Source organism: Podarcis liolepis (genome assembly GCF_965112155.1).
Source record: "Podarcis liolepis genome assembly, chromosome: 9".
Lineage (NCBI taxonomy): Eukaryota > Metazoa > Chordata > Lepidosauria > Squamata > Lacertidae > Podarcis > Podarcis liolepis.
Window position 1 is genome coordinate 2,576,586 of NC_139564.1, and position 26,488 is coordinate 2,603,073.

A 26,488-nucleotide genomic window follows, 5' to 3' on the forward strand; every position below is an offset into this window, starting at 1 on the left:
GTGACCCCGCCAGCAATTTGGCTGCAGCATTCTGCACCAGCTGGAGCTTCCAAACCAAACCTAAGGATAGCCCCACATAGACCGCCTTGAGGTTACCAACACAAGGAGTCTTCAGACCACTGCAGCCTGAATAGAGCGTTCTGAAATATGCAGTGTATGGAGTGCATGGGCTGTGACCAAAAATAATATGCATTTGCCAGCAAACAACCCATATTGATGGGCTTGGCGTGATGTTGCCTTCTGAGGGCGGGCAGTGGGGTGTTCAGAGAGGTCTGCCAGTATAATGGCATCTCAGCAACATTACCATCCTGAAGGAGCGTCTCCACCCCCATCGTTCAGCCCAGACACTGAGGTTCAGCTCTGAGGGCCTTCTGGTGGTTTCCTCCATGCGAGAAGTGAAGCTACAGGGAACCAGACAGAGGGCCTTCTCAGTAGTGGCACCTGCCCTGTGGAACGCCCTCCTGTCAGGTGTCAAGGAAATAAACAACTATCTGTGCTGGTCCAGGGGGGAGGTTACCGTGGGGCGAGGTCCAGGACCTGAGTCGAGGGTCGGCAGGCAGTCCTCCACGGGCGAAGCGGGGTCCACAGCGAGGAGCCGGGCAAGGACAGGAACTCTGGGGGAACAGGAGTGGGTGCTGGCCGAAACAGCTCTTCAGCGACGTTGCTCCCGCAACCTGGGACTGGGCTGACTGGCCTTTATCTTCTCTGAGGCCAGGGGCAGTCCCAGCCCCCAGGTGACCCGCCTCTCCTGGCCTTAAGGCGAGCACTCCTCCTGGGAGAACTTAGTTCCCTCCGCCTCTCTGCCCTGAGCCTCTGCAGCTCAGGAGAGCCTGCAGGGTTACTGGACCCAGGGGGAGACTCACTTTCCCCTGGCAGGGCTGGGAGAGGCACACCTGTAGGCAATGCGTCCTCAATCGCCTCCGGAGCCAGAGTGGATTCACCTGGTGCCTGCTCCTGAGGATCCGGCACAGGTGCAGGCGCCTCAGAATCAAGGCCCTGCCCCAGCTCAGCCGACCCTGGAGGCGGGGACTCCTGTGCAGGCTGGGATTCCTCCGGTTCAGCCTCTGAATCAGATTCCCAGGCCATCACACTATCTGACTTTTAGAAGACATCTGAAGGCAGCCGTGTTTAGAGACGTTTCTAATGTTTGGTGTTTTATCATGCTTTTAATATTCTGTTGGGAGCCACATAGAGGGGCTGGGGAAACCCAGCCAGATGGGCGGGGTACATATAAATAAATAAATATCATCAGATGCCATGGACTGGCTGGACACAGACAAATGGTGGTAGGAAGGAACCAGCTGAGGAAACGCCAAGGGAACAAGGCTCAGAGCCTGGGGATTGGTGGTGGGACAATGATGAGTGGTCAGATGGAGATGAGAGAGAAGACTAGGAAGAGGAGGTATCAGAAGCTGAAGAGATAACAGGGCTCTGTGAGCAGGGAGACTCTGTGGCAGAGTGTGCTGGTCCCATGGGTTACCCAGGAGGCGAGGTCCAAGTCCAGTCCGTGGTCAAAGGTGCAACGTGGAGGCAGTCCGTAGTAGCAGAAGCTGGGTGCAGGACAGGGAGTCGGGTGAAGTCAGGAACAGGCTTGCAAGCAGGGAGCCAGGGCAGGTCAGGAGCTCTGGCAGGAAAGCAGGACAGGGTTCAGGCAGGAACTAGCAATCAACAATGTTGCTCCCACAACTTGGGACTGGGGCTGGCTGCCGTTTATCTGCCCGGAGGCATAGGGCGGCCCCGATCCTCTGGTGACTCACCTTTCCTGGCCTGAAGGCAAGCACTCCTCCTGTGGGAACTTAGTTCCCTCCACCTCTCTGCCCTGAGCCTCTGTAGCTCAGGAGAGGCTGGAAGGTTACTGGACCCAGAGGCAACCTCCTCTTCCCCTGACGGGGCTGAGAGTGGAGCACCTGCAGGCAATGGGTCCTTCATCACCTCAGGAGCCAGAGCAGACTCTGCTGATGCCTGCACCTGAGGATCCAGCACAGGTGAGGACCCTTCAGGCTCAAGCCCCAGCCCCGGCTCAGCTGGTTCTGGAGGCGGGGAATCCTGTGCAGGCTGGGATCCCTCAGGTTCAGCATCCGAGTCCGAATCCCAGGCCATCACACACAGAGAAGTACAGAACCAGAGGCAGAAGCTGAAGCCGGAGAGGAGGGAGGCCAAGAGGCAGAGAGGAGTCAGGCTGCTGAAGAAGTCAAGGTGTCTCCCCCTCTCTTGTGACCAGCTCCCCTCCCTCTTGGTCTCCCACAACCAGGAGAGGCGTGAAGAAGGTGGAGGAGAGGTTGGCTGCACACAGGCTTGGAAAAAGCCCTGGAAAGGAGGGGACTTAGACAGCTGTGGGGAGATGGGGACTTTCAGTCTGGGCAACTGATGCATGGTGTAAAAATATGTGGAGTTTCGCATTAGCTGGGAAAATAAAGGCTTGGAGAACCCTGAAAAATTCATTGCTGCTTGTTGGGATTTTATCTTATCTGCAAGAAGTAAACACAGGACAACCTCTCCATAGCACAACATGAAATTTGGCTTCCTTGATGGTTCCAAGTACTTCACCCACCTAATATTAAATCATTTTTGTATATGCTGTGTTGCTTTTTTGTACTTCTATTGTTTTTATTAAATTGGTTTGCTTTCTTTACTTCAATAAAATCTTTTTTAAAATAAAATAAAAATCAGAGGGCAATTTGATTGGGATGTTCTGTCTGTCTTTCAGCCAGAAAAGTGATGTGAAGATGTCAACGCTTGTGGAACCAGCAATGCACACTCTCCAAATCGGTAAGAAATACAGGAAGATAATCAGTGATATGGAAAAACTGGGCATATTCAGCCTGGAAAAATAAAAGAAGGTGGTTGGTGGGTGGATGACCTGGGTACCACATTCCAAATCTCTGAAGAGGGTGAAGACAATTTCTCTACTGCCTCAGAGGGCAGTAGACACTAGACCTGGTAATCTTACATTACCTCGCTGTTACTTACCAATGCACCAGGGGGGAGTTCTGTCCAAGGCCAAGGGAAAAGGAAAAATAACACGTTGTTTTTTCAAACATGTTTTGACTTGGCAGCCTTAGCTGTGTTGCATTCCTGAACTTTCTGAGGAATTGATAAGTGTCACTTCTACAACGATGCTGGGCTTGGGGATTTCTGCAGAATAGCCAGAGGCAAAACAGAGACGTTGCTTAGGAGGCAGCCTTCAGAATGTGTTGAGAGACTATTAACCTACCTTCCCACTTACCTATCAGGCTCCTTTCCTTAAAAAAAACACAACTCCAGGCATTTCCATTGGACCTTTTTGCTGGGGGAGCAAAGATGGACAAAGGTTCAAAGCCCTTCTATCTACACTTAGGGTCTTGATCCAGATTGTGGTCTTTGTGTTGGACTTAGAGCAACAGAACAATCTGGCCGTTACAAAGAAATTCTGCCCTTGGTATGCCTTTTTTCCCCTTCTCAGTTTGATTTCCTGGCACCATATTTGTATAAATTAACCATCCCAAAATACAGATGTGCCTTCACACTGGCCAGATTGGATGTGATGCCCTCTGCCGTACTTGAGGGCAGATACCAAAAGATTCCAACTGAGAAACGACTCTGCCCCTGTGGAGATGGCAATCTGGAAACAGTGGCTCATGTTCTCCTGTCCTGTACCCTTTACAAAGATCTGAGGGATGAGATCATCACCCCACTCTTACTTACCATCCCAGGCCGCCCATCTGCGGCCACATTGGTCTTTCTTTTATCAGATCAAAATGATCAGACAACAGCAAAGGTTGCTAGGTTGATCGAGGGTGCAATGAGATTAAGGGCCACTACCTGAACGATAATCTTGGTCCTTTGATTGTCCTTTTTACCCATTGTTGTCTTTTTAATTGTATATATTGTTTGTTTTATGTTGCTATGGCTGTTGGCTAATGCGAATAAAGTTTATCTGTCTGTCTTTGTGTTGGCAGTGTGTGAGACAGAGAGAGAGGGAACCTGCACTCTTGCAGAACTACACAATCAAAATCAGAATTCATGTTGTTGTTGTTGTTGTTTAGTCATTTAGTCATGTCCGCCTCTTTGTGACCCCCTGGACCAGAGCACGCCAGGCACTCCTGCCTTCCACTGCCTCCCACAGCTTGGTCAAACTCATGTTTGTAGCTTCGAGAACACTGTCCCACCATCTCGTCCTCTGTCGTCCCCTTCTCCTTGTGCCCTCCATCTTTCCCAACATCAGGGTCTTTTCCAGGGAGTCTTCTCTTCTCATGAGGTGGCAAAAGTCTTGGAGCCTCAGCTTCACAATCTGTCCTTCCAGTGAGCACTCAGGGCTGATTTCCTTCAGAATGGAGAGGTTTGATCTTCTTGCAGTCCATGGGACTCTCAAGAGTCTCCTCCAGCACCAGAATTCAAAAGCATCAATTCTTTGGCAATCAGCCTTCTTTATGGTCCAGCTCTCACTTCCATACATCACTACTAGGAAAACCATAGCTTTAACCATACAGACCTTTGTTAGAATTCATATGTTTTTTTAAAACCCTCATTTTATATTCTAGCCCGTATAGAATCTCAAATCTGCTCAGAAAGTGTGCAGGAAGCCCTTGCTGATATCTCAGAAGTCAAAGAGGCGTCAAAAATGGATTTCCGTGGGTCAGAGAGTATAAGGCAATAAGCGCTCTGACCTTGCCCCCTCCCCATGATCCGCAAAAGCAGAAAAAAATATCCAAAAGTAAAGAAGTGACACTTATTTGCATATTTTAGGCACCTTGTGGAATTCCTGTGGAAGCAGAGCGCTTCTGGATCATGGCATCTAGCCCAGCCTCCTGTTCTCACTGTGGGAAAAGGGACGCAGGTGGCGCTGTGGTCTAAACCACTGAGCCTCTTGGGCTTGCCGATCAGAAGGTTGGTGGTTCGAATCCCCACGACAGGTTGAGCTCCTGTTGTTCTGTCCCAGCTCCTGCCATCCTAGCAGTTCGAAAGCACGTCAAGTGCAAGTAGATAAATGGGTACTGCTTTGGCGGGAAGGTAAATGGCATCTCCGTGCGCTCTGGCACTCGCCATTGTGATCCATTGCACCAGAAGCGGTTTAGTCCTGCTGGCTACATGACCCGGAAAGCTGTCTGTGGACAAGAGCTGGTTCCCTTGGCCTGAAAGCGAGATGAGTGCCACAACTCAAGCTTAGTTGGTCCCTAAGGTGCTACTAAGGTACTACTCTAAGGTGGCGCTGTGTGTTAAACCACAGAGCCTAGGACTTGCCAATCAAAAGGTCGGCAGTTCAAATCCGCATGACGGGTTGAGCTCCCGTTGCTCAGTCCCTGCTCCTGCCAACCTAGCAGTTCGAAAGCACACCAAAGTGCAAGTAGATAAATAGGTACTGCTCCGGCGGGAAGGTAAACGGTGTTTCCGTGTGCTGCTCTGGTTCGCCAGAAGTGGCTGGTCATGCGTAGACATGCTGGCCACATGACCCAGATGCGGTACGCCGGCTTCCTCGGCCAATAAAGCGAGATGAGTGCAGCAACCCCAGAGTTGGTCATGACTGGACCTAATGGTCAGGGGTCCCTTTACCTTTAAGGTGCTACTGGAAGGATTTTTTAAATTTTGTTTTGACTATGGTAGACTACAACCCCATAGTTGCCTTTGACGGGACTTAACCACCCAGGGGTCCTTTACCTTTCTCCTTTTCTACCTTCTCACTGTGGCCAACCAGCTGCCCCAATGAGAAGCCCAGATCCTCTGACATGAGACGCAGAATTTAGCCACCGTTCTTCATGCAGCACATCATTAAACTGTGGAACTCCCTGCCACAGGATGCAGGGACGGCCGCCAACTGGGATGGCTTTTGGAGAGGATTAGACATATTCATGGAGGAGGAGAGGGCGATGGATGGCTAATAACCATGATGGCTCTGCTGTGCCGCCACAGCTGGAGGTAGCAGGGCTAGAAACCACCAGAGGGGAGAGTGGCTCTTGCGTTCGAATCCTGCTTGCAGGTTTCCCACAGGCACCTGTGAGGACAGGATGCTGGACTAGATCAGCCATTGGCCTAATCCTGCAGTCTCTTCTTATGCCAGTGGCAGTTCCACTTTTCTTGGGGATGTATTTGGATTGCCTGTGTACGTAATTGCCATTCCTTTCGCACAGAGGGCACACTCCTGAGTGTTTCAACTTATCTGCGGCATGATTTATAATTTACACCCGTGATGTTATTGTTTCCTAAGAATTTGTGTACCGTTTTGCGAGGCATCCTGTTTGCTGCGTGAGCTCAGTTCCAGCGGCTTTGATCCCAGAGCAGCTATTTGTTTTCATTTCGGCAGAGTGCCTCTTTCATTTCTTCCCTTCCACCCCCCCCCCCCAATACGCTCAAGTAAGAAGATCTGGGTAAAGAGCCTACTCTGAGAACATGTTGGTTTCATTTCAAAATCCTGGCTGGTTTCTGTCTATTTTTTGTACCAGATGAAATATTAACATGACAGGCACCCGAGACAGAAAAAGCCACTTAGGGAATCGGAGAGAAGGGTCTGGTGTCGTGTCTCTCCAGTCGCTGATTCTTCACAGCGAGAGTTGCTGAGACTAATCTCTGGAGCTGTATTTGGAAAGGGACAAAAAAAACCACCCCATCTTTGACAGGCTCATAAAACCCAAGCCTTTTAAAACAACTCGCTTCTCCAGGCGTTCAGCCAGGAGCTGCGATGGAGTAACTCTCTCAAAAGTTGTCCTTCTCGGGACGTTGGTGGTCTGGGAAGGATAAGAGGGGCCTACTTTAAAGGGATGGTAATGTTTGGTTATACCGTATATAAAGAAAATACTGTCTCTGCCTTTGCAAACCTGGGGCAACCAGAATGATCAAGGAAATGGAGCTACTCCTGTAGGGGAAAAGGTTGAAGTTTGGGGACTTTTTGGAGAAAAAGCGAGTGAGAGGTGACATAATAATAATAATAAATAATAATAATAATAATAATAATAATAATAATAATAATAATAATAATAAATAATTTATTATTTATACCCCACCCATCTGGCTGTGCTTCCCAGCCACTCTGGGCAGCTTCCAACAAAATATTAAAATACAGTAATGCATCAAACATTGAAAGCTTCCCTAAACAGGGCTACCTTCAGATGTCTTCTAAAAGTCTGGTAGTTGTTCTTCTCTTTGACATCTGGTGGGGGGGCGTTCCACAGGGCGGGTGCCACCACCGAGAAGGCCCTCTGCCTGGTTCCATGTAATTTGGCTTCTCGCAGTGAGGGAACCGCCAGAAGGCCCTCGGAGCTGGACCTCAGTGTCCGAGCAGAATGATGGGGGTGAAGATGCTCCTTCAGGTCTACTGGGCCGAGGCCGTTTAGGGCTTTCAAGGTCAGCATCAACACTTTGACTTGTGCTTGGACACGTACTGGGAGCTAATGTAGGTCTTTCAGGACCCGTGTTATGTGGTCTCGGCGGCTGCTCCCAGTCACCAGTGTAGCTGCCGCATATACGTGTCTGGATGAAGTTGGACAGCAAAGGAGTTTTCTCCCTCTCTCATAACACAGGAACTCATGGGCATCAGATGGAGCTGAATGTTGGGAGATTCAGGGCAGACCAAATGAAATATGTGCTCACTCAGAGCAGATAGACTGTGGAACTCCCTGCCACAGGAGGGAGTGATGGCCACCAACTTGAATGGCTTTAGAAGAGGATTAGAGAAATCCATGGAGGAGGAGAGGGCTATCGATGGCTCCTAGCCATGATGGCTCAGTTCTGCCTCCACAGAGACAGCAATGCTCCTGAATTCCAGTTGCTGGAAGCCATGGGAGGTTAGAGGGCTCTTGTGTTCGAATCCTGGTTGCGGGTTTCCCTTTGGGGCACGTGGTTGGGTGTCCCTATTTCCCAGGGACAGTCCTGGATTTACAGAAGCGGTTTCTGAATGTCCCACTTTTCCTTCGGACGTCCCTTTTGTCATCGGAGAAATGTTGGAGGGATACGGAATTAGAGAGGCCATTGGCTTGATCTTGCAGGCTCTTCTCCCGTAGTTTTAGGCTACAGACCCCGTGGGCACTGCCAGGACAGGATGCCAGGCAAGATGGGCGCTTGGCCTGATCCAGCCGCGCTCCTCTTAGGGTGAGGTTTGGCAAGTGCCTGGGCAGACCAGCCTTGCTCAAAGCAGGCCTTGAGATTCGAACCAGTGCCCCCCGGCCCCCTTCCAGCTCTGAGAGAGGCCCTCTCTGCTAGGGGTCTCAGATGCCTTGCAGATAAAGCGACTCTCCTCCTCCACCTCCTCCTCCTCCTCCTCTCCCCTGAACCAACAGCTGGATCCTGTCAGCCAAGAAGCCATACTTCTGGCCTCGAACGGGGCAGCAGTGATGGGGGGGGCAATTAACTCCATCCCCTAATTGGAACCATCTGCGGCGCAGGGGAGTGCGGTCTCTGCGCCGACGGGACGGAGACATGTCTGCCTCATTAAGCGCGCATTGCGTGGGCGAGACGAGGCGTCCAGCACACTCAGGGCTCCAATCCGCACGAACACCACGCATAGCTGTCAACGTCCCCCCCCCTTTTTAAGGGAATTCCCTTATTCCGAATAGGATTCCTCACAAGAAAAGGGAAAAGTTGACAGCAAAGCCAGAGGCGTGTTTGCTTCAGATAGCGTAGAGAACGGCACCCGCCTCTCTTGGGCTGGAGGAGAGTCCCCTTCTTGGAAAATTGCAGTCTGCAACACACACACACACACACACACACACACACACACACACACAGATATCCCTCCTTTTTTCTAGGCTTGAGGTTTCTTAATTGCAGCTTGAGTCCTATTGATTTCAACAGAGCAAAAGAACCAGTTTGCACATTTGGGGCATCCAAGTGGCAAAGACCTTCCTGGCTTAATAATAATAATAATAATAATAATAATAATAATAATAATTTATTTATATCCCGCCCTCCCCAGCCGAAGCTGGGCTCAGAGCGGCTAACAACAGTAAAATAATACAGCATTCTAAAATCTATTCATTCTAAAATCTATTCAAAATCAAATTAATGGCAACCATTGGGCTAGAGTTCTGTGAGGATTACCAAAGGAGGGGGTCAGACTGTGCCTTGGCCAAAGGTAGGCGGAACAGCTCTGTCTTGCAGGCCCTGTGGAAAGATGTCAAGTCCCGCAGGGCTCTAGTCTCTTGTGACAGAGCGTTCCACCAGATCGGGGCCATGGCCGAAAAAGCCCTGGCTCTGGTTGAGGCCAGTCTAACCTCCCTGTGGCCCAGGATCTCCAAGATCACTGCAGATGATGACAGCAGCCACGAGAAAGCTGCAGAGGTAGCGCAGGATAGTGCGCACCCCAGAAATTATCTCTTTCAGCTTCTGCCTTCTGGAAGAAGGTACAGGGTTATAAAGACTAGGACTAGCCACCTGAGAAACAGTTTTATCCAAATGAGATTTTGGTTTTAAACACAGTGTAAGGTAGTCTCTGTGGGAGTATATTGTATTTAATTATGGGGTATCAGACTTTTTAGGGGGTTAACCAGGCTTTTTAGGGGGTTAACCAAGAGAAGAGAAGACTCCCTGGAAAAGACCCTGATGTTGGGAAAGATTGAGGGCACAAGGAGAAGGGGACAACAGAGGACGAGATGGTTGGACAGTGTTCTCAAAGCCACAAACATGAGTCTGACCAAACTGCGGGAGGCAGTGGAAGACAGGAGTGCCTGGCGTGCTCTGGTCCAGGGGGTCACGAAGAGGCGGCCACGACTGAACGACTAAACAACAACAACAACCAGGCTGGGATAGCTGGGATAGCAGGCTTGTTGGGTTTTGAATGTCTGATGTAGATTTTTTCAATTTCCTTGTTCTGTATGGGACAATGACAATAAAGATTATTGTATCATATTGTATCATGGAATGCCCTCCCATCAGATGTCAAGGAGATAAGCAACCATCTGACTTTTAGAAGACATCTGAAGGCAACCCTGTTCAGGGAAATTTTTATGTGTGATGTTTTATTGTGTTTTTAATATTCTGTTGGGAGCCGCCCAGAGTGGCTGGGGAAACCCAGCTAGATGGGTGGGGTATAAATAAATACATTATTATTATTATTATTATTATTATTATTATTATTATTATTATTACTGCTACTACTACTACTATTATTATTAACATCATCCTCATCCCTGGTGGCATCTACAGTTAGGGCTAAAAAGCCCCTGCTGGAGACCTTGGCGTCAGTGTGCAGGCAATACTAAAACGCACATCTTCCTCCCAAACAATCCTGGAAGCTGTAGTTTGCTAAGGGTGGTAGGAACTGTAACTCTGCCGGGGTTAAACTACCCAGATTAGGGGTAGTTTTTAATAAGGGTTAAATTCCCTGGATTCTTTGGAAGAAGTTCATGTGCTTTAAATTGGCATCAAATGTGCTTTAAACGGTGTGGTTCTTCCTAGATCGACCAGTGGGGCTGACTCTGTATCTGTGGCAGCTTCCTTTATTCCTTTCACACTTCCCTTTCAGCCCTGCAAATGAGGAGCCTGAAAGAAAGCAAAGAGCTGATATGCTTAAAAATAAATGCTTCCCTTCCTAGTCACCTCGAGGGAGATTCCCACTCATTCTTGGTGACCAGGACAGGGGCTTTCGCAAACCTACCTATCTCTTCTTATCCGCCAGGTGCAAACGGAGAGCGATCCCGCACCCCATCTCCCCAAAACTCTCCCCGACTCCACAACGAAAGCTGCAACATCGCCCCTCTGACGCCGTCCCAGTCGCCGGTAAGCAGGGAGAATGGCATGCGAACCAAAAACCTACCGAATTCAGAGCAGTGTCCAGGGGAGATTCACAGGCAGGGTGTGAGGGTGATAATCCCTGCCACCCCCATCCAAAATAGCCTAAGTTCAGTCTATTGCCTGCCATGTCTCTTTGAGTATTCATCTGGCCTTGTTTAAAAAGCTGTTGTCACAGCATCTTGTGGCAGTGAGTCCCAGAGGCCACCTGCAGTGTGCGAAACACGTCCTTTTCGCTTGTCTGAAGCCTGCTGCCTACAACAGTTCTCTGTCTCTTTCCCCCTGTCTCCCAGTTTTATTTACTTAGGTGGGAAGCATTTTTTAAAAGTGAAATGTTCAGATTCCTACATCGCAGGGGGTTGATCTAGATGACCCTAGGGGTCTCTTCCAAGTCTACAATGCTAAAGCAATCCTCCACCACCTAGCCTGTGGTGGAACAGTGTGGGATTCCACCATCTCACTCTGAGCAATGGGTTAAGCCAGTCTTGACCATTTGGATGCCCTCCAGAGAGTTTGGACTACAAATCCTATCAGCCCTGGTCTGGGACTGATGGAAGTTGTCGTCCAAATCAATGGGGGAGCAAAGGCACTGCTAAGCCCACAGATTCTTAGTCGGGTGTGGTGAAATTGCCCTCCAGGAACTGAATCCTCTGCCTTCTGTTTCCAGAGGAATGAAATCCGGATGCGCCAAACCACTCCCTTCTCTGTGGTGGTAGCCATTGACTTTGGGACCACGTCCAGCGGCTACGCCTTCAGTTTTGCCAGTGACCCAGAGGCCATCCACATGATGAGGTACGTGGCATTGCTGGGAGGAAGAGTCCTGCGTCACAGGTGGGGTTGGACTAGATGGCCTTTGGGGTCCTCTATGATTCTACGAATACAAGAGGGTCAAAATGAATTCCCTGCCAGCCTCCCCCTGTGTTAAACATTCACCTTCTTAAAATCCCCCTCTGTGAGGTTGAAGGGTGAACTGTCAGGCGGCACAGTATCCAAACCCTATGGCTGGTCGCCAGGAATGGATAAGACAAGGAAAAGTTTTTCCCACTGCTTTTTATTCAATATTCACAGAGAGAGGCTTGGGAATGCCGCCTCTTGGAAGAATGGCGTTGCCCCGAGTGAGTCTCCACCCGCTCTCTCTCTCATGCGCCATCGCTACGTGTGCTGAAAAGTGCATTCCCTTATTCCGAATAGTATTCCTCTCAAGAAAAGGGAAATGTTGACAGCTATGCCTCTGCCTTTGAGCTCTTTGCTCTCCTACTTTCAAGGCCTGCCGGGTTCTGGGAGAGGGAGGGTCTGGAATGCTTTCCAAAGACTCTGCGTCCATCAGCTGTGCTTCTTCCTCGTCCCCTCCCATTATTTCCCAGCTTTCCCCCTCATCTGCCTCTGAGCTGTGACCTCCCTCAAATTCTGAACTGTCGTCTTCTTCCCTGGAAGGGTCAGGCCGGGAAGGCGGTTTCCACCATGCCCAGTCCCTGACATGAATTTTACCTGTACCTGTGCCTTCTCTTGCGGGGGCCCAATTAGTGACACTGCCTTCTGTTAAGAGTTTGTGTGTAATCCTTGGCAACTCCCTTTCCATGGAGGCGCAGGTTACAGCAACAACCAAGGCGACATTTTTCCACCTTTGCCGTATCAAGCAGTTGGTCCCTTACCTTTCCCGCCCTGACCTGGCTACAGTGATCCATGTGACGGTCACCTCCAGGCTTGACTACTGTAATTCGCTCTTGGTGGGGCTGCCCTTGAAACTGTCCCAGAAACTCCAGTGGGTGCAGAATGCTGCAGTAAGGCTCCTCATGGGGTCCCTGCCATGGGAGCATATTCACCCAGTGCTTTTCCAGCTGCACTGGCTCCCGGTGGAGTATAGGGTCAGGTTCAAGGTGCTGGTCTTGACCTTTAAAGCCCTTTGTGGCTTACGGTCCTCGTATTTACGGGATCGCCTCTCCTGGTCTGCCCCGCAGAGGACCTTAAGGTCCATGAATAACCATAGTTTAGAGGTCCCAGGCCCTAAGGAAGCCAGACTATCCTTCACCAGGGCCAGGGCCTTTTCAGTGATGGCTCTGACCTGGTGGAATGCTCTGTCCCATGGACCAGGGCCCTGCAGGATTTAACCTTCTTCCTTTGGGCCTGTAAGACAGAGCTATTCCGCCTGGCCTTTAATTTGAATTCAGCCTGATCTTTTATTTCCCTTCTCTTCCCTCCGCTTCCCCTTTTATGAAGATTACCTGCTCTGAGACCCCACAGCTAATTCTCCCCTGGTCTCCTCACTGGCCCAAGTAGGACCAATTCAGCCAGCTAGTCCTGGGGATTATCTAATGCTTATTAGATGGGTTTTCCCTAAATTGATTTCTGAACTTTGAATTTTATTGTTATTCATGTTTTTATACTGTATTTTATGCTGCTTTTACAATTAAGTGTTTTAAATTTGTTGTTGGCTGCCCTGAGCCCAGTTTTTGAACCGGGAATGGTGGGGTATAAATAAATTATTATTATTATTATTATTATTATTATTATTATTATTATTATTACCTGGGTTTATTGGTGGAGGGCCAACTGCCCTTACAGCTCCCCTGCCTGTGGACACCCTAGTTTTGCAGCAGATTGTGGACCAGTGAGATAAGTGGACTGGGAAGGGGGGGTGCAACCTCTTTCAGTGAGTCTGTGGGCTGAATGGAGGGGCCTGGGCGGACACCACCCAGCCATTGCATCTGTGGTTCCCCACATCCGTTTAGGACACAGACAAGTCAGCCCACTTTCTGATCCCTCCTTCCAGGAAATGGGAAGGCGGAGACCCAGGAGTAGCCCACCAGAAGACCCCCACCAGCCTCCTCCTGACTCCAGACGGCAGTTTCCACAGCTTTGGCTACACCGCCAGGGACTACTACCACGACCTGGATCCCGACGAAGCTCGCGACTGGCTGTACTTTGAGAAGTTCAAAATGAAGATCCACAGCACTAGTGTGAGTTCAGCGGCTGAAGCCTCCTTTGGGGGCCATGCAAGGCACAGTATCCCCGACTGATGGGATATGGAAGCACTTTCAAGGCAGCCCACAAGTTCCTCTCAGACTTAAGGATCAAAATTTGAGCTCACAAGGACTGTTTGAAGGTGGAATGGTCGAGCCCCAGGAGGTTCTGGACTCTCTGTGCTGGGCCGGGGGGGTTAACCCGAGCCACCCGGTCCAGTCCTGAATCCAAGGGTTCCACGAGGAGTCACTCTGACAGGGCCAAGGCAGGAAACCAGGCTAGGTCAGGCACAGGGTATCAGGCAGCTTCCAGCAAGCAGCAACATTGCTCCCGCAACCTGGGGCAGGGTCCGACAGGCTTTTATCTTTGTCGGGGTAGCGGCCGGTCCTGATCCCCTGGTGACTCACCTCCCTGTCTCACCCGAAGGCGAGCACTCGTCCTGTGAGTACTCAGGTCTCTCCTTCTCTCAGACCTCAGTCTCTGAAGCTCGGGAGATGTTGGTGGGTTACTAGATCCAGAGGCCGCCTCAACCTCTCCTGACCCAACCGGTAGTGGAGCAGCTGTAAGGCATCTGGAGCCAGGGCAGGCTCAGGCCCCTGACTCAGCCCAGCTGGTGCTTGTTGCAGGGGAACCTGTGCAGACTGGGACTCTTCAGAATCAGGCCCCAGACTCGGTTCAGATGCCACCTGAGGCAAAGGATCCAGTGCGGACTGAGACTCCTCTGGCTCTGAGTCTGATCCCGAGTCCCAGGCCATCAGAACCTCCTTCCTTGGAGGTTTTTAAGCAGAGGTTGGGTGGCCATCTGTCAGGGATGCTTTAGCTGAGATTCCTGCATTGCAGGGGGTTGGACTAGATGACCCCTGCAATGCAGGGAACCCAGCTAAAGAATCCCGAACAGATGCCCATCCAATCTCTGCTTAAAAACCTCCAGTGAATGGAAGCAATTTGTGTAATTTGTATCCACAAGGCTTCAATCTATTCTGCTGTATTTATTTTGCAAGATGTTTGTTGCATTCTTCGTTGAGAACAACGCAGCAAAAGTGACCTTCAGTTTTCAGTCACCCACAAGCCTCTCCTGGACGCTGGATGCTCTTTATCCAAAATGAAAGCAGCCTCTCTCAGTTGTTTGGTTTTTTTCCTTTCCAAAGAGAGGTGTGATGATTGGTGTTGATATCTCTGAGCTCTCAGAGACAACCAGGAACAAGTTAGGCAGGTTCTGATAACCCGAAGGCAGGAGTTAGTGATTCTAACCTGTTGGTGCACATCTGTTTTGTTAAGAATGCCATGTGAACACTTTGAATTAAGCTACTTAAGAGGAAACCCGTTTGCCTTCAGGGAGATTCTGGCTGTTCCATTGGGCAGATGATATTCCAGGTGATCTTCAAACTCCCATGTGCAATTTGCAGCTGATGGCCTTGTTGGAGTATGGATAGATGCTAAGAGAAGATATATTTATTAGATACTGTCCTTCCTTCCTCATGTTTGTGAGTTCAGCGGAATGGTATCCCTTTCCATCTTAGAAGGGAAGCTTAGATAGATAGTTTTAGCGTTTAAATTTTGTTTGCTTGTTTGTTTTGTTAAAGATTTTCTTGTTTTACAAAAGTGTTTGCAATGTCTCTCTCGTATTTTTTTCCCCATGTAACATTTTAACAAATCAGTTTCATTTGTTGAGACATTGGTAATTCAGGATGCTTTAAGACAGACTGGGTTCTCCTAGCATTACTCCACCTCCCCCTCTTAAAATAACAATCAAAAACAAGGTAAAATTACATTTACTCACTCAGAATACTTCTTGAAGAGTAACAGAGCAGCTTTGCTCAGGCAGGCTGAAAAGGACAATTCGGTTACAAAGACATGCTTAAGACCAGCTTAAAAATGGAGTTGCAATGCCCTTTGGAAACCTGGCAGTCTGTCATGGGGTGGTGGTCTAGGTGGAAGCATGCAGATGGAGAAGGGAATATTTATGAGAGGCTCAAGGGTCCTGTGTATGTCCCCTTGAGGCTAGAAGCCGGCTGGAGTCCAGGTGAGATGTACAGTAACAAGGGGGCAGGGCGTGTCAGTGGGAGAAGATCAGGACCCTGGTCAGTTCCCCGTGGAGAAAGCCTACAAGGGAAGAAGCAAAGGACAAGCTTGCTCCCCTGGATGTCCAAAGACGGGGGCTATTGAATGAACTGAGAGCAATCCATCTCTGTTTCCCTCCTCTTTTGCTAGGACTTAACCATGAAAACCGAACTGGAAGCAGTGAATGGGAAGAAGGTGCAGGCTCTGCAGGTCTTTGCGCATGCTCTCCACTTCTTTAAGCGACAAGCACTGCAGGTAAGGGAAGGGGGGGGAGAGACACGCAGAGGTGCATGTCCGTCATGCAGAGAAGTCACACAGAGGCAAAATTTGGCTGGGCGTGAAATAACTTTCTGCAGCTGTCTGGAGAAGGCATTTGACCGGCTGGTGTTTCTCCTCCACCGTAATAATTTGTTACAGTTTCCTTTTTAGCCTCTCCCACAGTTTCTTCCCCACTCAGAGACCCTCCTTTTGCTAACATTTCTTCTTCACAGACTTGGGGCCCCTGTAGATGGCAGTTCCTTTGCAGGGGTTTTCTGAAACATGTTACTGATGCAATAATAGTGCATTCGAGGTGGGTTTATACACAGGACATCATTCTGCTTCATTAGTTCTTCTGCAGTGCTTCCCCCAATGTTATTGCACTTGTTGGCCTCTGGAGGGGCATCCATGCCCTATATTGCAGCTCACACACCCTCCCCCCCCCAGTTACTTGTGTGCTGCAGTTAGGCTTGGAAAAATCCCTTTGTTGCAACAGAAAGGTTCTTTTCCATTCTAATGCAAGCAGGGAACAGCAAGGTGAGGGAGAGACACTGTGGGATGGGTTTGCAGGCCCCCTGTGCAAGTACACACACACACACACACACACACACACACACACACACACACACGGCTTGGGACAAAAGTAGCCACCTTCTCCCCTGTAAGCTTGCCTGATCACGAAGCTCAAATCAGCTACACAGGCCCTTCTCCAAGCTGAGGTAGGTGCCAACCGGAAAAGCAGCCTTTTCAGTGGTGGCCCCACATCTCCAATATCTCCCTCTCCAAACAGATTTGGGAGGTACCCACAATATGGCAATTCCCAGGGCTGGTGCAGCACTGAAGAGTGACTGGCTTCAGGCAGCACCAGGGAGAGGTGGACGGAGAAGAGAGAAGAATTGGTGTTTGGATGTTGCAGGAGGACCTTGAAGGTGGTGGTCCAAATTGTGTGGAAGAGGCAGCATTTGGGCTCCACTTCAGGCGGCAAAATATCATGGGATGGCCTGGGACATGGCTGCCAGGCAGCTATCTGTGTGTTACCTTGCAACAATCTGCATTCCTTCCAGTTAGAAGTAGCAGTGAATATCAGTGTTTGAAAAAGAAAAAGGTTCTGACCTCCTTTTTACTCCTTTGCCTAGTCCTCAGACCTTAGTTGGCACAAAAGAGTCTTTGAGAAAGAGTATTCTTGCAGAGTATTGCTGCTTTTATTCTTAAAAAGTCTTCTTCTCCAACCACGACCGACAGCATTTACAAACACCAAACACAACCAGCTTTCTACCATCCAATCAACCCAACACTAACATTGACCACTCTATATACAGTGGTGCCTCGCAAGACGAAATTAATCCATTCCGTGAGCCTCTTCGTCTAGCGGTTTTTTCGTCTTGCGAAGCAACCCTATTAGCAGCTTAGCGGATTAGCGCTATTAGCGGATTAGCGGCTATTAAAGGCTTAGCGGATTAGCGGCTAAAAGGCTATTAGCGGCTTAGAAAAAGGGGGGGGAGCGGGGAAAAATCGGAACACTTGCAAGACGTTTTCGTCTTGCGAAGCAAGCCCATAGGGAAAATCGTCTTGCGAAGCAGCTCAAAAACGGAAAACCCTTTTGTCTAGCGGGTTTTCCGTCTTGCGAGGCATTCGTCTTGCGGGGCACCACTGTATACAGGTACAATTTGGTGAAAGGTTGCATGAGTTACTGTAGGCCACTGACTCATGCTGACTTAGTTCTTTTAGCATTAAAGAAACAGCGGCCAATTTTTAGCTGTGACAGTGAATACGTTTGCCTCTCCTTCCTATGGTTGCTCCCTTCCCCCTCCGTTTCTTGGCACCAGTGGAGAGTCAATGCCTCCTTGTGCCTTGCAGGAACTCAAGGACCAGTGCCCAGCCTTGCCAGAGAAAGATGCCATCCGGTGGGTGATCACTGTGCCAGCCATCTGGAAACAGCCTGCCAAGCAGTTTATGAGGGAAGCTGCCTACCTGGTGAGTGAAAAAGCCATTGCTCTTCTTGGCTGCATCAACAGAAGTCTAGTGTCCACATCAAGGGAAGTCATAGTACTGCTCTCTTCTGCCTTGGCCAGACCACACCTGGAGTCCTCCTGTGTCCAGTTCTGGACACCACAATTTGAGAAGGATGTTGACGAGCTGGAATGTGTGCAGAGGAGGGCAAGCAGGATGATCAAGGGTCTGGAAGCCAAGCCTTATGAGGAATGGTTGAAGGAGCTGGGTATGTTTAGCCTGGAAAAGGAGAGACTGCGAGGAGATATGATAGCCATCTTCACATATCTAAAGGGCCGTCACATGGAAGATGGGGCAAGCTTGTTTTCTTGTAGGACATGAACCAATGGCTTCAAGTTACAAGAAAGGGGATTACGACTAAACATTAGAAGATGAGCAATTAAATAGGCCTGAGATGGTATTGTTATAGATGTTGTTGGGTCCAGTGATGGTGTTGTCTGGGTGTATGTGGCAGCAAAGTTAGCATCTGGGTTTATTGCAGGCTCTGGTACCAGTGTCCATGTTAAGTCTGGTTGCTGCATTATTGTGGGCGAGGAGCTGTTTAAGACTGGGTGGCTTTCGGTAGGCAATGAAAGGTCTTCCTCCCATAGCTTGAGAAAGAGAACTGTCATTGTCCAGGAGAGGTTGTAGATCTCTGATGATGCATTGAACTGTTTTAACTTGGGAGCTGTACAGTGGTACCTCGGGTTAAGTACTTACCGTATTTTTTGCACCATAACACTCACTTTTTTCCTCCTAGAAAGTAAGGGGAAATGTTTGTGCGTGTTATGGAGGGAATGCCTACGGGTGGCATGCCTACGGATTTTCCTCCTCTAAAAACTACGTGCGTGTTATGGTCGGGTGCGTGTTATAGAGCGAAAAATACGGTAATTCGTTCCGGAGGTCCCTTCTTAACCTGAAGCACCACTTTAGCTAATGGGGCCTCCTGCTGCCGCCATGCCGCCGGAGCACGATTTCTGTTCTCATCCTGAAGCAAAGTTCTTAACCTGAAGCAAAGTTCTAACCTTATTTCTGGGTTAGAGGAGTCTGTAACCTGAAGCATATGTAACCTGAAGCGTATGTAACCCGAGGTACCGCTGTATGTGATTACTAGTGGTGCTCTGTTATTTTCTCCTTTGGGTCTGTCTTGCAGCAAGACCAAGTGTTTCAGGTCAGGAGTCTGGCGTTCACACAATAAATTCAGGATGTCAGATGCCTGTGAGACTCACGTCCCCCTCTGTGGTTTTGGCTGCCATTGAGCTGTTTTTTCTTTCTTTTTTAAAAAAAGTATGGTTTTCAGTTATATACGGTACATTTCAATAGTTTTGCAGTCATTTTAACATTTCAAAACACGACTTCCTTCCTCCTCTTTGTGTGGTTCCTTAAATTTATTTTTATCATTTCCTGCATATTCTAAATTAACTTAAGTTATTCTTTTATTAAACTACTTTAGTTATATACTCTTGTATAACTGCAGGTTGTAACAATAATCCTGCCAATCTCCTTATCTGTTTACAATTTGTTTGTAGATATTCAATGAACCATTTCCATTCTTTCATAAAAAAAGTTTGTTATCTTGATTTCTTATTTTTCCGGTAAGTTTCGCCATTTCTGCATATTCCATAAGTTTTTGCATCCATTCTTCTTTCCTTAGGACTTCTTCTTCTTTCCATTTTTGGGCAAATAACATTCTTACTGCTGTAATTTGCTCCAATTCAGACCCTCGAAGTGTCCCTATTTTCCAGGGACATCCCTGATTTACATAAGCTGTCCCAAGTTCTGATTTTATCTTGGAATGTCCCCCTTTTCCTTTGTTGTTTAGTCGTTTAGTCGTGTCCGACTCTCCGTGACCCCCTGAACCAGAGCACACCAGGCCCTCCTGTCTTCCCGCAGTTTGGTCAAACTCATGCTGGTAGCTTTGAGAACACTGTCCAACCATCTCGTCCTCTGTCGTCCCCTTCTCCTTGTGCCCTCCATCTTTCCCAACATCAGGGTCTTTTCCAGGGAGTCTTCTCTTCTCATGAGGTGGCCAAAGTCTTGGAGCCTCAGCTTCAGGATCTGTCCTTCCAGTGAGCTCTCAGGGCTGATTTCCTTCAGAATGGAGAGGTTGGATCTTCTTGCAGTCCATGGGACTCTCAAGAGTCTCCTCCAGCACCAGAATTCAAAAGCATCTTCAGCTATAAGCCTTCTTTATGGTCCAGCTCTCACTTCCATGGGGTGGGGGGAATGTTGGAGGGCATGCAAACTGGCTCGCCCTAGTGAATTCTGCACTGCAAATTTCTATGGATGTTAATCACTCCTCCTCTTGCCAGGGGCTCTCCAGAGAGATTTTTGGGCTGTCTCCTGCAACGACTCCTTCCTCCCAGTGACCTCCTTTCTCTTCCTTCCTCCAGGCTGGGCTGGTTCCTTCGGAAAACCCTGAGCAGCTCCTGATCGCGCTGGAGCCGGAAGCGGCCTCCATCTACTGCCGCAAACTCCGCCTCAACCAGCTGATCGACCTGAGCTACAAGCCCCAGGCCAATGGGCTCATGTCGGATCTGCCCATCGACTCCAGCTTCAGGCAGGGTAAGACGCACGGATCCTGCGCTCTGGAGCGAGCAAAAGGGCAGATCACTCTTTATTACTGTGCTTGACTTTGGGCTGTGTCTAAAACTTGCCATTTAGGTTTTCAAACCTTTTTTGTAAACTTAGCATTAGAAATTGTACCTTTGAGTCCTTAATCCTTTATTACTGCGCTTTGCTTCACCTAGGTTGAGCTAGGATTATAATACTTCAGAATTTTTGGGAGTTTTAACCCCCTTTATTGAATTTTGGTCATTTAATGTTTATGATTTTTCTATTTCCTTCTGAGGAAACTGAATAGTTCAGTGAAATGAAGTTTGTAGCCGGCATCCCATTAAGGTTTTGTACTATTCTAGGTTTTTCTAATTTCCTCCTTAAACTTTTTGATCTTTATTATTTAGTTTATTTCTATAAGATAATTAAGGGATGCAGGTGGTGCTGTGGGTTAAACCACAGAGCCTAGGACTTGCCGATCAGAAGGTTGGCGGTTCGAATCCCTGCTATGGGGTGAGCGCCCATTGCTCGGTCCCTGCTCCTGCCAACCTAGCAGTTCGAAAGCACACCAGTGCAAGTAGATAAATAGGCACCGCTCCGGCGGGAAGGTAAACGGCATTTCCGTGCGCTGATCTGGTTCTCCAGAAGCGGCTTAGTCCTGCTGGCCACATGACCCGGAAGCTGTACGCCGGCTCCCTCGGCCAGTAAAGTGAGATGAGCGCCGCAACCCCAGAGTCGGCCACGACTGGACCTAATGGTCACGGGTCCCTTTACCTTTATAAGGTAATTAGTTGATTACTTCTCATTTCAGGGATTTTTTCATTTGTTTTGTGTAAAGACAAGGAGTACCTAGCTTTTAGGGAGCTGCTCCTGCTGAATCAGACCCGTCTAAGGCGATGGCCTTTGGGTGGCTTTGAAAAAGGACTCGTGAAGGTCAAATTGGTTGGTGTCATCTAGGGCAACGCCTTGCAATGCAGGAATCTCAGCTAAAGCAGCCATGGCAGATGACCATCCAATCTCTGCTTTAAAATCCAGGTATGGAGAGTCCATAACCTCCAGAGGTTACAGCTATTGTACCTCCTCTCATCCAGGCTAAAAATACCCAGCTCCTTACGATGTACTTACAGAAATATTGTAAAGAAATGAACACCCTAGCAGGATTAGACTAAACACTTACAATTACCAATAATAATAATTTATTTTTACCCTGCCCTTCTGGCTGAGTTTCCCCAGCCACTCTGGGAGGCTCCCAATCAAGTGTTAAAACAATACAGCGTTAAATATCAAAAACTTCCCTAAACAGGGCTGTCTTTTAAGACATTTTCAGCTTCTGCCTTCTGGGAGAAGGTATAGGGTTATAAAGACCAGGACTAGCCGCCTGAGAAACAGTTTCTACCCATGTGCAATTCTGGTTCTAAACGCAGTATAAGTAGTCTCTATAGTATATTATATTTTAAAATGGGGTTTCAGAGTTTTTAGGGTTTTTGAATGTCTTATGTAGATTTTTCAATTTCATTGTTTTGTATGGGACAATGACAATAAAGATATTGTATCGGAGCGTATCATAAAGATAAGATAGCTGCTTATTTCCTTCACATCTGATGGGAGAGTGTTCCACAGGATGGGCACCACCACCGAGAAGGCCCTCTGCCTGGTTCCCTGTAACCTCACTTCTCGCAATGAGGGAACTGCCAGAAGGCCCTCGGCGCTGGACCTCAGCGTCCGGGTAGAACGATGGGGGTTGAGATGCTCCTTCAGGTATACTGGACAGAGGCCGTTTAGAGCTTTAAAGGTCAGCACCAACACTTTGAATTGTGCTCGGAAACGTACTGGGAGCCAATGTAGGTCTTTCAGGACCGGTGTTATATGGTCCCAGCGGCCACTCCTAGTCACCAGTCTAGCTGCCGCGTTCTGGATTAATTGCAGTTTCCGGGTCACCTTCAAAGGTAGCCCCAGAATAAAGAAAGGACCTAATTTAGAGAATACAGTACTGCGGTATAACCAAAAAGCAGGAAAATTATTATGCAACAAACCAGAAGAGGAAGCGAGGGAAGTTGTAGGGGGGCTGTATTTGAGTTTGGGTTCATATCTGAGATGATGTTCTTGTGATGAAGATAAAAATGTAAAAATCAATAAAAACTATTTAAAAAATAAAATAAAATACCCAGCTCCTTCGACTGTTCCTCATCAGGTTCCATTTCCAGACCCCTGGTCATGTTGGCCACCCTCCTCCGCACACCTTCCAGTTTGTCAACATCCTTCTTAAATTGTGGTGACCTCTTCTTAATTCGGATCGTGACCCTTTTAGCCTCCTTCAATTCCCTCTCGTCGGTGCGGCATCCTCCCTAAATCTGGATGCGCACTAGGCCACTGACTGCATAGGGATGAGAAAGTGTGGAGCAACAGTAGCTGCGGGTATTAAAAGGAAGCACAATCCATATTAAGCCAAGGTGAGATGTGCTGATACCCATGTGGTCAGTTGCCTTTGCAATAATAATAATAATAATAATAATAATAATAATAATAATAATAATTTATTTATATCCCGCCCTCCCCAGCCAAAGCCGGGCTCAGAGCGGCTAACAACAGTAAAATAATACGGCATTCTAAAATCAATTCATTATAAAATCAGTTCAAATCAAATTGATGGCAATCATTGGGCTAGAGTTCTGTGAAGAATTACCAAAGGAGGGGGTCAGGCTTTGCCTTGGCCAAAGGCCTGGTGGAACAGCTCTGTCTCGCAGGCCCTGCAGAAAGATGTCAAGTCCCGCAGGGCCCTAGTCTCTTGTGACAGAGCATTCCACCAGATCGGGGCCACGGCCGAAAAAGCCCTGGCTCTGGTTGAGGCCAGGCTAACCTCCCTGTGGCCCAGGACCTCCAAGATGTTTTTGTTTGAAGACCGTAAGGTCCTCCATGGGACATACCAGGAGAGGCGGTCCCGTAGGTACGGGGGTCCTAGGCTGTATAGGGCTTTAAAGGTTAAAACCAGCACCTTAAACCTGATCCTGTACTCCACCAGGAGCCAGTGTAGCTGGTATTGCACTGGGTGAATGTGATCCCGCAGCGAGGACCCCGTAAGGAGTCTCGCTGCGGCATTCTGCACCCGCTGGAGTTTCTGGGTCAGTCTCAAGGGCAGCCCCACGTAGAGCAATAATCCAGTCTGGAGATGACCGTCCCGTGGATCAGGTCAGGGCAAGAGAGGTAAGGAGCCAACTGCTTAGCTTGGCAGAGATGAAAAAATGCCGCCTTTGTTATAGCTGCAATCTGCGCCTCCATGGAAAGGGAGGTGTCAAAGATTACACCCAAACTCTTAACAGACAGTGCTAGCACTAATTGCGCCCCTGCAAGAGATGGGAGAATATCTTGTGGCAGTGAGTTCCACAGGTGGTGTGTGCATCTTCTACCCAGCTCCACTCTCTTGGGCCGCCTATTCTCTGACGGAGCCGTTTTAAAAACAGTAAGAAAAGGGGGAAAGCATCAAAAGACAGTGGTTTAAATTAAGGTTTCCACACATCTGGTCTTCATTTGATTTTATTAGCAGAACAAACCACAGTTATTAAAGAGCCCGTCTCACTGCAAACAGCTTTGCGGACTCTTCTGCAGCTCTGCCTGTAGGAAGGAGAGCTGAGGGAGCGTTTATTGAGTCCACCAGTGAGTGCCACGCCTGAAGTTTCCAGGATCTGAACCACAGCGCCCCTCGCCTTCTAAGCAGAAGTTATTCAACCCCTCTCTCAGATCAACAGTCTTGGGACCCTTTCTGAACACAAAACTATAGAGATGATCTGCAGGGCCAGCCCTACAATTACCGTAGATTAGAATAGAATAGAATTTGTTATTTATACCCGGCCCATCTGTCTGGGTTTCCCCAGCCACTCTGGGCGGCTTCCAACAGAACACTAAAATACAATAGTCCTTCAAACATTAAAAGCTTCCCTAAACAGGGCTGCCTTCAGATGCCTTCTAAAAGTCAGACAGTTGTTTATCTCCTTGACACCCGGTGGGAGGGAGTTCCACAGGGTGGGGCCACCACCGAGAAGGCCCTCTGCCTGGTTCCCTGAAACTTGGCTTCTCGCAGTGAGGGAACCGCCAGAAGGCCCTCGGAGCTGGACCTCAGTGTCTGGGTAGAACGATGGGGGTGTGGACGCTCCTTCAGGTATACTGGATCAAGCCCGTTTAGGGCTTTAAAGGTCAGCACCATCTCTAAAAGTCAGATAGTTGTTTATTTTCTTGACATCTGATAGGATGTAAAAATACATTAAATTGTCACACATTAAAAACTTCCCTAAACAGGGCTTCCTTCACATGTCTTCTAAATGTCAGGTAGTTGTTGTTCTCTTTGACATCTTATAGGAGGGCGTTCCACAGGGAGGGAGCTGTGTTCGGAAACTCCCTTATTTTGGCTGCTGATCCCTTATTTTCGAGGCTGCTGGTCCCTTATTTTCAAATATGCAAGTTGACAGCTATGTCCCGCACGGATCCCGTTCGCAGCCCGAGCATCCACTGCAATTCTAAAAAAAGGCTTCTGTCTTGAAGCCAAGGGAGGGAAGCCGGAAGCCAGGAGACTCTCAAGAGGGGAATTGTGGGGAAATGGCCTGTTTCCTGAAACCTTGGCCAGGTCAGGGAGCTTCCCTACAGCTGTTTAGCCTTGGGGGGGGGGCGGGGAAGACTTACTGTCCTCAGCCCCACCACGGACCACCTGGCCTGCACTGTGGTGCTGCTTTTACCCAAGGCGCTCCAGATTTTGCTCGTGGTGACTCCAGAACAACTTCAGATTGCTGAGCACTGCTCCTGGACTTCTTGGGAGCATTCCCAATCTCCCCATTTTCTTGCCCAAGCAATTTTTGCAACCATTAGCTGCGATTCCTGCATTGCAAAGGGTTGGACTAAATAACAACAACAACAATAATAATAATAATAATAATAATAATAATAATAATAATAGTTTATCATTTATACCTTGCCCATCTGGCTGGGCTTCCCCAGCCACTCTGGGCAGCTTCCAACAAAATATTAAAATACAGTAATGCACCAAACATTAAAAGCTTCTCTAAACAGGGCTGCCTTCAGATGTCTTCTAAAAGTCTGGTAGTTGTTGTTCTCTTTGACATCTGGTGGGAGGGAGTTCCACTGGGTGGGTGCCACTACCGAGGCAGAGTTCCTGTATTGCAGGGGGTCAGACTAGATGGCCTTTGGGTGCACTTCTGACTCTAGAATCCTAGGACCCTTTGGAGCACTGGGGTTACATCTAAGCTGAACAGCATGAAATGCCAACCCAAGAGTCTGGTTAAAACCATACCTGGACACACACTGCGTTTTCTTTCAGCTTTCAATTATTGTTTACCTTCAACTATAATAATAATAATAATAATAATAATAATAATAATAATAAATAAATAAATAAATAATTTTATTTATACCCTGCCCTCCCCAGCCAAGACTGGGCTTAGGGCAGCTAACAGCAGGTATAAGAACAGTTGATTGAAATACAACTTAAAAACAAGATTAAAGTACAATATTAAAATGCAGCCTCATTTCAGTAGGAACTCAAATCAAAAACTTTGAATGAAAACGTCAAGTCTTCACCAAGGCCAACTATCCAGACTGGTCCTATGTGGGCCAGAAAAAAGCCAGGGAAGTCCCCAAATAGGAGTTCCATCACAGAAGGAGAAAGGAAAAAGGAAATAGGGGAAGGGGATCAAGTGGATTCCAAGCCAAAGGCCAGGTGGAACAACTGTGTCTTACAGGCCAGGCAGAAAGAAACCAGATCCTGCAGGGCCCTGATCTCATGAGACAGAGCGTTCCACCAAGCCAGGGCCAGTGTTGAGAAGGCCCTGCCTCTGGTTGAGGCTAATCTGACTTCCTTAGGGCCCGGGACCTCTAGGGTGTTGCTATTTATGGACCTTAAGGTCCTCTGTGGGGCATATCGGGAGAGGCGGTCCCGTAGGTACAGGGGTCTTAGGTCCCCCGC

At 48.5% G+C, this 26,488-nt stretch overlaps 1 protein-coding gene across 1 annotated transcript in view; it reads left to right on the forward strand.

The window, feature by feature from the left end:
- Window positions 1-26,488, forward strand: part of HSPA12B (heat shock protein family A (Hsp70) member 12B) — a 49,514-nt gene that overhangs the window by 8,946 nt on the left and 14,080 nt on the right. The window contains exons 2-8 of the mRNA XM_083458720.1: window positions 2,708-2,769; window positions 10,583-10,683; window positions 11,363-11,487; window positions 13,466-13,652; window positions 15,868-15,972; window positions 17,833-17,949; window positions 20,358-20,529. Of these exons, the coding sequence (XP_083314846.1) occupies window positions 2,708-2,769; window positions 10,583-10,683; window positions 11,363-11,487; window positions 13,466-13,652; window positions 15,868-15,972; window positions 17,833-17,949; window positions 20,358-20,529 (869 nt within the window). The remainder of the gene's footprint in view (window positions 1-2,707; window positions 2,770-10,582; window positions 10,684-11,362; window positions 11,488-13,465; window positions 13,653-15,867; window positions 15,973-17,832; window positions 17,950-20,357; window positions 20,530-26,488) is intronic.